At 49.2% G+C, this 15,012-nt stretch overlaps 1 protein-coding gene across 2 annotated transcripts; it reads right to left on the bottom strand.

The window, feature by feature from the left end:
• Positions 1-1,749: 1,749 nt before the first annotated feature.
• Positions 1,750-14,883, bottom strand: COPE (COPI coat complex subunit epsilon). Of its 2 annotated transcripts, none has more exons than XM_054013567.1 (10): positions 14,726-14,883; positions 13,991-14,053; positions 12,631-12,731; positions 11,776-11,928; positions 10,411-10,464; positions 9,609-9,690; positions 4,001-4,156; positions 3,171-3,239; positions 2,578-2,652; positions 1,750-2,100 (listed from the first exon to the last, which is right to left on the bottom strand). In XM_054013567.1, the coding sequence occupies exons 1-10, from the start codon at positions 14,849-14,851 to the stop codon at positions 2,053-2,055; spliced, it is 927 nt and encodes a 308-aa protein (XP_053869542.1). In that variant the 5' UTR covers positions 14,852-14,883; the 3' UTR covers positions 1,750-2,052. The 2 variants fall into 2 exon arrangements, with proteins under 2 accessions (XP_053869542.1, XP_053869543.1); XM_054013568.1 differs by having other exon boundaries at positions 4,001-4,069.
• Positions 14,884-15,012: the final 129 nt, after the last annotated feature.

The following is a 15,012-nucleotide window of genomic DNA, read 5'->3' as shown; positions in this document are numbered from 1 at the left end:
CTCTGCGATGTACTTAGAAGTTGAGTCAGCACTTCGTCTGCAAATGGCCCCTTCTCAGCCACAGACCCGCTCCCTGCGCCTTGAAGTCAGTTCCGCTGACAAATGCAAAGCCACAGCTTTGTTCATCAGGCCAGGCAGACGGCCGGGCTTGTGTTTTATTTTAAACACTGGAGGGACAGGAACGCAGTTGAGCCCCAGCTCTGCCCTTGACTCCTGTGACCTTAGGGCCATCCATAAAATAACAATACTTCTGAATGCACAGGAATGCTATGAGGTGTAATTCTTTCGTGTTTCTAACGTACAAGAACCACCTCAAACAAAGGCGGTCGAGAAGGGCCCAGTATTATTAGACTTCAGCAACAGGAAGGCAAACATGCCTCGTGCATCCAGCAGCACTTCAACACACATCAACTAAATTCCAATTGCAGGATCCTTATTACTGGGGTCGAAGCAAGAAGCAGAAAAAACCCATGGGACTTTGTACCTGGAAAATTCACCTGTTGACTTGTAAAGTGGGGTGGGTTTGGTAGGGAAAAGGAGAAGAAATATTGATCAGCATGATGCCATTTGAGGTCACTGCTTTGAAATGGCTCCGATTTTACACTTGTATCCCTCAGATCCATTACAGAAAATCCAGGGAACTCACCCATGATAAAACAAACTTGTCCTGCTCGCTAGGCCCAACAGACAGCACATTCCCCTATTTTTATACTGACAGTACCGGCTTCCCCTCTGCCACTTGCTTTTATTGTTTCAATTTAAGTCAATTTATCATGGCCCATCAAGTGGGGAATGGCTGCACCGAAAACACAAGCCCCTTTCACATCTGCCGCAGACGGCTCCACAAAGAGAACATTCATTCAAGATTGGACCATGAAAAACCGTCCATTGAAAATAGCTGCTCGCTAAACAGGCCCGGAAAGGGACAATGAGCCCTTTCAGAGCAATCACAACCGAGGTGGGCACAAAGGAGATGCCAGCCAGAAACGTTTGCAGCCTTGCGTAGCCTGCACACAGGAAGCAAACAGAAGACTCCAGACATAGATAAACATTAGAAAAATCTCAGCTAAGGACCCCATGCTGACATCTGCCCCTTGCACGTTTGATGCAACAGAACAGTTTGTTACATCACATGCAGTAATATTACATGCTGTGTACGTTGCACTCTAGGTTACAGAGATGTACAATCTTTTGGTGTCACATGTTTGCTGCACGGTGTGTCAGGTTGATCAGTTCTTTAGCTTTTAATGAAGTATGGGCAAGCGTGCCCTCCCACGTACAGCAGTTAACACATACTGTGATCCGGACTTTGTTGCGGGAAGATGCAATGTTTCCCCGTCCCTGTGACATGAGCTCACTACATTTTACTACCTTAAGATCCAGGCTGGCCCCTCTGCAATCAGAGTACTTTGGGTGTGACTACTTTTATTCTGGGGAATCTTCCCTTCCCTCCTGCTTGTAGCATCCCAAGACATCCTGGAGGCAGGGAAAGCTGTGTGTCTATCTCCAAAGGGTCTTTTAGGGAGCTGCAGCAGCTGGCAGTGGTGCTGGAGTCCATGGGAGAGGCAGATGCGGAGCATCATGCTCTCGGAAAGCCTCAGGGGTCAGCCCTGAAAGAAAGGTGGTAACTCAGGATCCATTCATGTCCCCAAAGTAGCTGTTAGGAGGCTCAGCAGTTGAAGGAAGAGGTAATGTAGGAATGTTCACGTATAGATAACGCCAGCATAGAAAGCAGAAGGGCCACACCAATCCACAAAAGGCTTTATTAGAAATGTTTAAGGTACAGCGTTGCACACTGTGGACATGCACTGTATTTTAAACAAGGAGTTTGGAACCTAGTTAAGTCAGGACAGAGGTTTCTAGGCTACCCGTCTCCATGTGTTACATACACGCTCGGCATCGGCTTGCTGAAAACACAAGACCCAGCCACGCTGAGACGGATGCCAGACCGACTTGCGGAAGGAACTCTGTCCACAAGGCCAGAGAGACTTTGCACATCCCCCCGTTCCCAAGGTACCATAGCGTGGATCCGCAGACTGCCTCCCTGAGTCCTCATGCACTGGGGGCGTACTGCATGACCAGCCGGTCAAAGTCATTCTCCTGTCAAAGAAAATAAAAAGAGACACTCTTGGTTTTTAGCTACTGAAACTATTATAACCTTGTTTGCTAGTGGGCTGAAAAAAGGCTACAGCATCTCAGGAGGGCAGCAGAGAGGCATCGAGATTGCAACACCCTAAATCAGCAGTTCTCGACCTTCTCTGTAGGAGGTCCTTCCATACTGTTAGCCCAGCACAACCTCCTGCTATCTAAACACGGCACACCTCCCCCCATTTAAGCAATACAGGAAGTGGACAGAGGTCACAATCAGCTGACTGAGAACCCATAACTCAGAGCTGTTGTTTCAGACATTCAGGCAGACACCGCTCCTCTGGTTATTCTTGGTTCATGTTTTCAAGGTTGTCTCTACAACCATGAAGGCCAGAAACATAATTTGAATTTTGGAATGAAAGTGTAAAAATGGGAGGATGAGCAGGCTTGATCCACTAGGCTAATTCCAACAATGGCATGACCGGTTACCTTTGCCTGGTACTCCTGTATAAATGGGTGACTTTTATGTGCATCTTTCAGTTGTGACAAGTAGCGATTGGTAACCTGGGTGGAAGAGATACAAATGAGACCCCAACATTGAGATCAGAGGAGGAAACGCTAAGAGCTTAAACTGGCACGTGAGAGAGTTGATCTTCAGAGGGCTTTACAGGCACTGAAACAGGGCAAGCAGTTTTCAGACGCCCTGTCCACCAACAGCTCCAACTGAAGTCAGTGAGTTACGGGGGTGCGGCAGCTTTAAAAGTCAGGTCTTAACTGACGTGCTCACAGTCATACTATGACCCAGTGGCAAAGCTGGGACTGTAAGCCTGGAATTCCAGGCTCTCTCAATCCCCCATCCCGAGCTTCCCTCTCTATTATATAGGAACACAAGGGTTTTAGAGAATGGTACAATGCTCTGCTGATTAGCCAAGGCGGGTTAAAATAGTCCATTTCCCCAACTTCAGTTAGCACAGGAGCACATAACACCTTAAAACCCAAGCGAGCCTAGTATCTGCACACCTTTAGCAACAGCAGCACACCCACCCACTGCACTGGACTCAGACGGGCAGAATTAGCCTCACCTCTGGTGGTTTACCCAGGTGCTGTGACAGGACAACAAAATTGATCAGAGTCTCCGGATGGCTGCTATCCTGAAAGCATAAAGGGAAAACACATCAGACTCTCTGTCCTGCCTCCCTATTACTGCAACCAGGTGCAGCACCCAGCATGTTTCTGTGCCTGGAAACCATCTTCTCCTTAAGAGCCCACAGATTGCGGTACAGGGAGGGGAAGAGTTAGGCCTAAGAGGTGACAGGCAATGAATTCCTGAGTGAACACACCATGGCTAACGAGGTCCTAGGACAAGTAATCAAAGGCCAAGAGCCCAGCTACCCAAGCGCCAGGATAACTCTGAAACGCACATGCTTGTGAGATGCTAAGCGCTTATGAAATGGGATTTATAGGAGACCTGAGTGTCTCAGCCATGGGCAGAGCATTTTAAAAGACATGTTTAACAGACTCCGCCTACTCGGGGAAGTGCGGGGGCTCCTGAACTGGAAGTCAGCTGCCTGAGAACACAATGGAACAATAATTTGCCTGGACAATCCACTAATGGCAGTGTAGCTTCCAGAGCGTATGGGGATGTTTCAGAGAACAGGAACTGGATTCAGAATGACATAGGGTTTAGACAGAAAATGTGATTTAAAATATGGAATTAAAAAACACCCCCCCCCCCATGTTCTTGCAGGCTGCAGCCAGCCAGCCCTGGGCACAATGACAGAAGATGAGGCTAAGAAGCAGTTAGATACACATGCATGAAGTTTAATGGTCAACATTCTTGCTACTTTTCTTTTGCCTCTTTCCAGAGTGGCGGATTTGAATCCAAGGTTATATTGCCAGACAGAAAACACACCTTGTCTAGCGCCTCTTGGAGCACACCGTCTGCGTCTTCCCACTTGCCCTGAGCCATGTAGCAGGCGGCCTGTCCATTAAGCAGAAGCAGGGTAGATGAGCATTTGTCTGCCATCTCTTGGAAGATGTAATAGGCATCCTGTAATTTCTCCCCACCCTGTGGGGAAACGGGACCGTTAACCTGTGATTGTGCTGCATTATGCCAAGGAGGCTGCAGCGTTGCTGTAGGCGCGGGTTTAAACATTGCAAGTGATGAGGTGCCCCGTGATTAAATACAAGTCGACTGAGTCATCATTTCCCTTTGAGCAATAGCCTTTGTGCCATGGTCAGAGCAGCCGAAAAGGCGGGGAAGCTCGTCCTTCACGAAAGCAGCTCTCACGCTGCTCGGGTTAGTCTCCACACCTCGGCTGGCGCAGGAAGAGTCTGACCCAGTTACCAGCTGACCGGTTTTAGCCTGTTCTCAGCCATCTGCCACTGGGCTGCCCAAGCCATTGTTACGAGGGTATAAACTAGGGGGTACAGCTACACGACAAGCAGCGAGGCCGCCGCAGTGCAGGCCCTTACTCCAGTGACAGACGGGGGTTCTCCATTGCTGTAGTAAACCTCCCCCCGACCCCGCCCGGAGAATTCTTTTGTTGACCTAACTGCATCTACACTGGGGGCTAGGTCAACACAACGCAGTCACAGCCCTGACCGTTGTAGCTATGGAGACCTACATTTTAGGTGTAGAACCCGCCTTGGTCTACAGGGCTTGCATGAACTGACAATCTCTGCCTAACCGTTTCCTGCAGTCATTGGGTCTCCTGTAAATAGACAGATCTTTAACAAGGCTGCGGAAGAAAGAAGGGCAAAACCATTAAATATTAAGAGCCACTTGGAAGTTTGTGTCTGGTGAAGACAGATTTTAAATTCTTAATTTTAAAAGACCCATGTCAGAAGCTGGTGGTGATAAATCAAGTGGGTTATGAAGAGAAATTTAAGTCACAGAACCAGGATATTATTAGCTGGGTTTTTCAAGAGGGCTCAGGTCTTGAAAAGCCCACTGTTCTCAGAGGAGGATTCTTTGTTGTTTTTAATGGGAAATGAACTCTTGAATATCTGGCCCTAAACTATTACTCTAAAAATGACTGAGACGAGGGACAAGGACAGAGCTCAACACTGAGGCCAATTTTAAAATTATAACTTTGAGTTGTTACAAGCGTGTCTCCACCTTTATTGAATTTTAGGAAACGTTATTCCTGCCATACACAGGATATTCGGAGAATGACAGCTCACGTGTTTTTGAATGCTTAGTTAATTAAATGAAACTTCAATCTAAGGAAATTCCTAGGAATCTGCTTTCTGTGAGCAGTAACAGGCCCCCAAAGTGCTCACGGGAATGACACCTCCTTAGCCGTAAAATCACATGCATTACCTCCACATGTGTTAGTGTCTCTGGAATGAAGCTTTAGAATTTCCGTTTTGCTTTAATATTCCATATTAGTTTCTTGTATATTATGTTTGAAAGATATATGAGTCAATAGGAGTCTTTGTCTGCACACTCTAAGCATACTACAAAGGGAAGGTTGTAAATCTAGGAGCCAGTTAAGCAAAGGACAAACTAACAAGGATGTCGTCTCAAAGATCAGGACACTTCCCCGGTGCAAGATGCAAGACTGCCAGAGACACGGTTGTCATGTTTGAGAGAGAGGGAGGTCATTGTGTAAAAGGATGCAAGGGTATTCTTTATGCAAAATATCCCAGAGGAGTAAGTGCTGCTTAAGATGAGTCATCAGAACTATAAACCAAGTCATTAAAGTGGGCCTTCTTACTCTCCTCTTTGCAAACAGAAAAATCTTTAGTTTTAACCCCACACAAAGAACTCTAGAATTATTCTTGTTGAAACTGATTTCTTCTACAAACATACGAAAGTCTTCAAGCTTTTAAACTTTAAGGAAAATATGTATACCTGGGAAGTGTTTTATGCTACTTCTTACCTTGTTTCTCCATTTAAAGGTGAAAACATTTGCTTATTCGTTAAAATCTTAAGAGGATATAGACTTCTTTTGCAATATTCATGTAAAAATATTTTATATCTAAATTCAAACCCTCCATATAACAACTGAAGAATTCCAGCTTTGCTATGGATGCTTTAGCAGACTGCATGATATGAGCTGAAGATGCTAGGGCCTGCCCAGAAAGGTGCTGAGCCAATGAGATGGGACAGCACCAGATACTGAAACCAGGCCAAGCTTGAAAGGGGTGGGACTTCCATCTTTACCAAGAGGATAAATCCCTCTGAACTCAGCCATTTTATCTCAGCTCCATCTGCTTCTCTCATCCAAGCAAACTCACTTTCCCCTTATTAATAGGGCATTCATAATTCCCAATTGTGAGTATTCGGTGGGTCTTTAACCTTGGTGTCCCCTAAGGCATGGTAAGAATCTCATTTAACTAAGTGAGTGGATGTCACCTTCCTAAACTGGCAGTGAGACGACAATTAAGATCTGGCCTAACATTTCTTGTTTCTCTAGACTATACACTTTTAGCAATTTGGGGGATAAAGTGACTTGGCTCCCAATACGTCTTTCTCCCACACACACACACACACACACGTGTACTGAGACTACTGTGTCCTGGGATAATTTTAGCAAGGTTTGCCTTGTGACCGCCTGGAGACTAAACAGTTAACTATAGTCCTGGTTACTAAGGCACACAAAAAACAACAAAAGAAAATGGTGTCTAGGTAGCACACAGCATTTCTCCCCAGAGCTAAAGAAAACGAACACATTAACATAGAGCAGAACTATCAAGCAGAATACAAGCCACCCTTCCATCTGGACACACGGGAGAGCTGCAACTGCAGAGAGCAGCAGGCTGGGCAAAACGGATTTCCAAGGCCCTGTTAAAGGCAATGGGAGTTCTGCCTGATTAAGGCCAACAAGATTTGGTCCATGGTTTTCTTTCAGCTGTTTACATCTCTCTCCACAGTCCCTAGGTCACAGCAGTCTGCTGTGCTCCTGTGCGTTACCGTGCCATTCAAGTGCCAAGTTATGAAACAGAAGCTCAAGAAAACGTTATTTATTTTCCAGACGCTGATGCTACATTGTCATAAGCATCTAGCTCTATTATTCTATCCCACATTTCCAGACTGAGGTGTCCACCTGGGTCATAGCAATTTAAACCTCCAAGAAGAGGATCACCACACGTCTGAGGGGGTCACTGAGGGAGTGGCCGGATTGTGGGATTAGTAACAGGACATGGAGCCTTTCACCTCTAATTCAATAGTCTGAATCCAAGCCAAGTCAGCAGTGGCCCATCTGGTTCTATTCTATTTAGGTGCCTACACAAGGCCCCCCACCACTGTACATGATCACCCTGCACCAACTCTCTCAGGCCCCTTCTCCTCTCCTCTGGGGGGGGATAACCTGAGTAGCTTAATGTTGTCCCCTCCTCCCAATGTAACGGCCCACAGGTCAGGAGCTGCTCTGAGGGAAAAGCCAGGTCAAAGGGGCAAGTTTCACAAATGGACCGGAAAGCTGCCAAGTCCATGGCCTGCAGGTATGAAGTCTGGTCTCAGGCAAACTCCTGAGAAAGGCCCATCTGAGGGAGATGCCTTTGCCCCAGAGGGAGGCAGTTCCACTGCTCCCGAGAAGCTGAGCTGTTGAGCTCCTGGAAAGAGGGGTTCAAACCACTGCAGGTTTTGACATTAAGGACAGAGACCTTAGAAGGTGACCCAGAAGCCACTGGAGTGAGCAGCACACTGCTGGCTGTTAAGAGACCAATAAATAAATGGAGATATCCTATCTCCTAGAACTGGAAGGGACCTTGAAAGGTCATCGAGTCCAGCCCCCTGCCTTCACTAGCAGGACCAAGTACTGATTTTGCCCCAGATCCCTAAGTGGCCCCCTCAAAGATCGAACTCACAACCCTGGATTTAGCAGGCCAACGCTCAAACCACTGAGCTATCCCTCCCCCCTGAGTGCATGCTCAGTCCGGTTCCTAGTGACCAGCACGTCTATGTAATAAAAACCACAGCTGGTGCCTCTGTTGGTAGCCCCAGCAGACAGGCTGGAAACTGAACGGCCCTCCTGCTCCCTAAAACGAGGTCTCCTGGTCAGGGTGGAGGTACACTGGCAGCAAGGTCCCCATTTATCAGAGACCCTGCAACTGCATCTAGACAGGAGTTGGGCTCCACACAGCAACACGGACACATTCAGAAGAAGCCGAGTGATGGCAGAGTAATTAATCTGCAGTGCGAACTCTTTGAAGTGCTGTGGGAATGAATGGCTAGCAGAGCAGGACTCTGCTCCACAGAAACCCCAACGGCTTTCCGCAGACTCGGAAGGCATCGAGCTGTTTCTTTGAATGGCTGGGAAGGGGGATGAGAGATCAAAAGTGTGAAATGCAGTTACCATAGCACAACGTAAACAAATCTGAATCAGACCTGAAGGGTGTCTGGTAAATACCAGCTGCCACAGATCCCACTGAGCCTATTTCCCTGAAAGTGGGTTTAGCTAGAGCGGGGCTTTATTTATAGGATCAGATGTAAGCACAAATACACTCCGCCGTAAAGACAAATTATTAAATTTTCATCTAAGGTCTAACTAGGGCCAGCATTGAAATCTCAGACTGCCATTTCCCATTTTACGTTATCATCGTTTGTGAATTATTCAGCTATTGCGAAACAGGAGCTCTTCTGTGTCCGAGTTAACGATCAAGTGGGACACATGAAAAAAGCTTGCACTCAAAGGAACTAATTAGTCTGGCTATTCCCCATGTACCTGCAGGGAAAGCAAACTCACATGGTAAAGGGGGAAGTTAAAGGGAAAGAATTCTCAAGTACTTCTGCCCGCGCTATTTGCACCTCTGGAGAGGGAGGCGAAGGGAGAATGATCAGAAGTGGGATGGAGTCATGCCAGTGCTCTGAGACGCCAGGTCCTCGCTTTTCTAGGCAACTGCTCCAGTTTAAGTGTCCAGGATACAGCAGCTAGTGCCCACTCTCTCCCACAGCTGTGGGCCCTCTTGCTATCCCCCAAGCCTCACAGTAGGACTACCTTTTCGCACAACCCAAGAGCCATTTAAGCCACTCGAACACGAACAGCTGGTAGGCAGCAGTGATGCACAAAGGCTCACCATTAAGGTCCCAATTCAGCCAGGAACTCCAGCATGTGCCTAACTGAAGGCAACGTCACTGTCTGTGTGCTCAAACAGGGACAACCCAGCAGGTGTGTGAATGGGGGCCCACGGCTGGGATGGGGAATGCAGAACACCAGTCACTGAAGCCTGAGGACACATCCCAGCAGGGAGTCCCTGCATTAGGTTACTGAACATTCAGGAGCTGATCCTACTGCTACGCTGCTCTAGGGGGGGAAATGCATCCGTCACCTTTAAACACAACCCGTTGTGTGTGCTCTCCTGAGAACTCCACCTAGCCCTGTTTGTGTCTGACAGGGCAACTTCCTGGAGAAGATCAGGATTCTGTCTACTGCCCAGTCTGGCCCTTCCCTTGCAGTACCTCATCGCAGGCATGGATTCATGCAGGTACGGCATTTCGGAGAATATGTGAAGAGCCCGAGCGTAAGGCAGTGCCCGTGGGGTTGAGCAGGGTCTCGGCCTACAATACTCACTACAGCCAGGTTCACCCAGGCAGTGGCCAGCTGGGTGAGCGTAGCATCTTCATCTTGGTCCTGCATCTTCTTCAGTTCCTTGCTGAGTAAACACAAAGGGGAAACCACACAATGCGCCACACAAACCAACACAGTCCAGCTTGCTCTAAGTCCCAAGTGCACAGAGGCCATCCCTTTGTTGCCCTCACAGCTCAGTGAACTGAGGCTAGGGTCCCCTGGGACCCTGCCCTGCCAGTCAGCGGCACAGTGCCATTGGGCTCACTGGCCTTTGTAGTTTGGCACAAACTCCTCCAGTGTATTTTCCTTAAGCAGAGGAACCATCGCAGCCACCAGAGAAGAACATCTGGTGTCCGCAGAAGGTTGTTTTATTTCCCTTTAGGGCAGCAGGCGACTCAGGCACCGGAGGATCATTTAACACTCCACTGAGGTCACGACTAAATCCTAGAACCCTGCTGCTTCTCTAGCTGCACTCACAGCTACCCCTTCATTTCCAGGGCCCCAGCAGCCTGAGGGAGAAGGGTCTGCCACACCAGCCAAGGGGGACGCATGCCTGCCAGCCCCACCGGTGACCATCCGCCTCAAATGCTGCCTGCAGGATATTGACCCCAAGGCAGAACCAGAGCGGAGTAATGCCTTTCCACGGGTCCGGGTGGATTAACCCCCCCCCCCCCCTCCCCCCGCAAGGGCCTCTCTACGCAGTGTCAATGACAAGCCGAGCGGGTACATCTGCACACAGCAAGGGAATTTAACGTGTGGCGAACAAGCTACATGCCCAGGTGGCACAGAGAAGATACGAGCTTACCGGGCCAGATCGAGCCTGTCGAGCTTCAGCAGTATCTGTATCATCATTGCCATGCTGCAGGGAACAAGCGCACATCAGGGCTGGACTCTAGGCTTTTCTGCAGCCCCTTCACAGCAGGGAAGGAAGTGTCCCCCATGGACCAAAGGCCAGCACCACCCTGGAACTGTTACTCCCCTCTTCTTCCACCCAGGGCTCAGAGGGCTTGGCTACTCCAAATCTACTGTCTGTTCCTACACGCAGGTCTTCCCAGGTTCCCTTAACACTGCTTTAAAGCATGGTTGTACCAACTGTCTGTTATAATTTGTGGAGTCGGATTCCGAGATCAACCCCTTTTAGTTAATAAAATCTTTAATTGGAAAAATGTATCACTATTTCATCAAAATCAGACTCCCCTACCTCATGGTGCCCAGTGTCTCCCCGCCCACACCCAATAAAGAATACACCATCAGCAGAGGCCCCTGCACTCAGAATCCCCAGCAATTGCTCACTGCTGTTGTGCCAAAATCTCCACTATAAAAACTTCAGCCAAGTTTCATTCAGCTATCGTGGGTGTCAAGTGCAACTCGAAGCACCAGAAGAGAGGCCTTGCACGGGTACACCGCACGGATTGTGCCTGCCCCTTTGGAAGCACACCGCCTAGCGAACAGACATGGTGCTAGAGAGTAAGAACAGGTGTTTCACCACCTTGCTCGCTCTGCAGCGGGGAAGCAATAAAGCAGGCAGGGTTATTCGGGTACAGACAGGACAGCCTGCTCCAGGACTCTGATTGCTCTGGTATCATAATGCCCTTCTCTCTACCTGAAAACATGCAGGAGATGTGGTATCCTGAATCCCTTAGCCTCCGACTGGGTGAGTGTGTGTCTTGTTCTGGGATGGACACCTCATTACTTGTTATTAACATCCCCAAATCAATCTCTTACTGGTTTAAATAAAACTTTAAAACAAGGCAGACTTCACCTGTTTCTATGGCAACATTTCCTTGGATCATAGAATATCAGGGTTGGAAGGGACCTCAGGAGGTCATCTAGTCCAACCCCCTGCTCAAAGCAGGACCAATTCCCAACTAAATCATCCCAGCCAGGGCTTTGTCAAGCCTGACTTTAGAAACCTCTAAGGAAGGAGATTCCACCTCCTCCCTAGGTAACCCATTCCAGTGCTTCACCACCCTCTTAGTGATTTTTTCCCCCCTAATATCCAACCTAAACCTTCCCCACTGCAACTTGAGACCATTACTCCTTGTTCTGTCATCAGGTAACACTGAGAACAGTCTAGATCCATCCTCTTTGGAACCCCCTTTCAGGTAGTTGGCTGGATCACAGAGCGTGGCTTTGTTGGGTGACACCTGGGTGTCTGAGCTGCACTCACCATTCCAAGCTTTCTCCTTGGTGTAGCGTGCGCAGGGCCGCATCAGGGTTTGCGTCATGGAAATAGATGGAAGCCGCCATCAGCAGGAAAGTTGTATTGGTTACATCAACGCTTTTTGCCATCTTCTTGTCCAAATCAGCAACAATTGCGTCCCTATGGAGAGTGAACTGGTGAGCGTTTCGGAACAGATCATTCCATTTCTAAGCAAGGCAATGGCTGTCACCCTCCAGTAGGGAGGGTCCATCGAATTTTTTTAATTCAGCCTTTTAAAAATTATTTGAATTAAAAAGCATTGGGGAAAAATATTTTCATGCCCACACTCAAAAATAACGCAGGGGAGTTTTACTAAGCATGGCCAGCAATTTGGCAGGGCAGAAGAGTTTCAGCCCAAAACAATAACTTTTCAGAAATATATCAAATACCTGAAATCAGCCAATGGAGATGGAGACAAATACTGTACATTCTCCTCGCCCAAGGCCAGCTAAACTGATCCTGCAGACAATGTTGTTTTAAAATCACGAACCAGTGAGCGGCAGTTAGACAGACAAACCAGGTGGGCCAACCAGCAGGAATTGCTGACTAAAACCTGCCTTCAACACCAGTCTATCATCTGAAGACTGGAAGTGTTTTATTGTGCATTGGTATAGGAAGCATGACCATAGACGCTTGGCTCTGGAACGTTAAATGTATAGACCCATTTTTAACAAGCCAAAGAATAACTGGTTAAAAATACTTCAGTCATTCCCACATAATCAGAACCACATGCAGCAGTGACCAAGATTATGCTCCCACTACTGAAGCAAATTCTTTGCTGGGCAGTATTTGTATGTTACAATAATTCAATGTCACACTTACCTCTGAGTGTCGTTTGAAAGATATTCTGCAAACATTCTAACTGCTTGGAGCTCAGGGCAAGCGTTGGCTTTGATTTCATCCAAAACAACACCATATTTTCTCTATTGAGGATGGAGAGAGACATTGTGTAATAATTTAAGAACAAAAGAAAAACAGTTCACTATGATGTAAGTTACAAAGTAGTAAGGAACATTAATCTTTGCCACATTTCCCCACATGCTCAGATGAGACTGACTAGCTGGACAGAATTAACAGAGAAATACTGTTGCAAGTGTCATTATTAATGAATCTCCACTGTTTGTGTTACTAACATAACCACAGATTATTAGACAAAGAACTTTAAAAAGCCACTTATCACTATTTATGCTGTAACTTATTTGCAATTTACTCAAACTGAGTAGTCAGTTTCATATTGTGGTTCACATGAACTGGCAGAAAAATCTTGTGTTTGGGTTTCCCGACACTTCAAGGAAAAAGCTGCCACTAAGAAAGTTAAGTACTTAAAACACTAATTAAAAAGTTATTAGACTATTTGTAATTAAAACCAAAAGACCCTTACATTTTGGACCTAAACTCAACCAACGACAATTGCAGGCTGAGTGAAGGTGGGTTATCATGGGCTGCATGCAGGGAGAAGTACAACAGGCATGCGAGAACATGGGAAATAACTGTTTTAAGTCTATAGCTCATCACCAACACCACAAAGAACAGCAAAAGTAAATCTTCACCCAATGGACGATGTTTAGGACTCCTATAACACTTCACAGGCTTGTCTAGCCCCGCATACCCTATTTCAAATATGGGGAAATACAGGCCAGAAAGGTCTAATTAGTTCAGTGGTTCTCAAACTGTGGGTGGGGACCCCAAAGTGGGTCATGACCCTGTTTTAATGGGGTCACCATGGCTGGCTTAGACTTGCTAGGGCCCAGGGCCAAAGCCTAAGGGCTTCAGCCCTGGGAGGCAGGACTCAGGTTACAGGCCCCCTGCCTGGGGCTGGGGCCCTTGGGCTTTGGCCCGCCCTGCCCAGGACGGTGGGGCTTGGGCTTTGATCCCCCCACCAGAGATAGTGGGGCTCGGACGGGATCAGGCTTCAGCCCCCTTCCCTCCCCCCATCCTGGAGTCATGTAGTAATTTTTGTTGTCAGAAGGGGGTCGCGGTGTAATGAAGTTTGAGAACCCGAGGTGGTTCATACTGTGCTCATCCCCTTGTCAACCTGGGTGGAGGTGATGGGCCCCAAGGCTGCAGAAGGAATCTATGTCAGACCTCAAGAGACTGAGGTGCTGGATTTGAACTCAGAGCTCCCTGCTCTCAGCCCTGCGCTCTGTCCAGGCCCCTCTCCAGGCAGAGCCCGGGATCTCACCTGGGCAATGTAGGCTCGGTATAAGAAGACATCCCGCTCCACCTCCCTTTCCGGACTGGACGGCTAAAGGAACGAGAAGGGGGAGACCGAGATTGGTTAGACACCACTATCAGACCCCTGAAACAATAACACAGCCCTGAGCATGAACTGCAGCCAGGAGAGGAGACCCATGCCTCAGTGGGGGAGAATGTGTGTGTGGAGGTGCGCTGGGGTCTGTCTGCGGGGGTGGGAGGGGAGGGAAGGAGTGCAATTTGTGATGGGTGGGGCTAGAGGGGATGAGATTTGGGGTGAAGGGGGGACAACCCCCACTGGGCTCAGTGGGTCTGGAGAGAATAAGAAGATGAGGGGAGAGGGGGGTCACCCCCTGCTGGGCCGGGCGGGGCTAGAGGGGGTGAGGAGATGGGGGGAGGGGGGCACCCCCGCTGGGACGGGCGGGGCCAGAGGGGGTGAGGAGATGGGGGGAGGGGGGTCACCCCCCGCTGGGATGGGCGGGGCCAGAGGGGGGGAGGAGATGGGGGGAGGGGGGTCACCCCTGCTGGGCCGGGCGGGGCCAGAGGGGGGGAGGAGATGGGGGGAGGGGGTCACCCCCCGGGACGGGCGGGGCCAGAGGGGGGGAGGAGATGGGGGGAGGGGGGTCACCCCCCGCTGGGATGGGCGGGGCCAGAGGGGGCACCCCCGGGACGGGCGGGGCCGCTTTCAGGGAGGGGCCCAGGGACCCCCGAGCGCAGCTCCCACCTTGACCCGCTGCGCCTCGTTGATGGCGGCCTGGTAGGCGCCGATGTAGAAACTGTTCTTGACGTCGAAGAGCTCGTCCGCGTCCCCCCCCTGCCCGGCCGGGCCCGGAGCCGCCGCAGACGCCATTTTCCCCAGACCCAGCCACGTCTCCGGAAGCGGCCCCGCGCGGGGGACGCTGGGAGTTGTAGTTTCCGGCGAACAATAGGGCTGCGAGGGGTGGTGATGTAAAACACCGCGGCACCGGAAGTGGGTGCGGAGCGGGGCACACTGGGAGTCGTAGTTTTTCC

The sequence above is a fragment of the Malaclemys terrapin genome, chromosome 24 (genome assembly GCF_027887155.1).
Source record: "Malaclemys terrapin pileata isolate rMalTer1 chromosome 24, rMalTer1.hap1, whole genome shotgun sequence".
In the NCBI taxonomy this organism is placed as follows: domain Eukaryota; kingdom Metazoa; phylum Chordata; order Testudines; family Emydidae; genus Malaclemys; species Malaclemys terrapin.
This window is presented reverse-complemented; position numbering and strand designations above follow the sequence as displayed.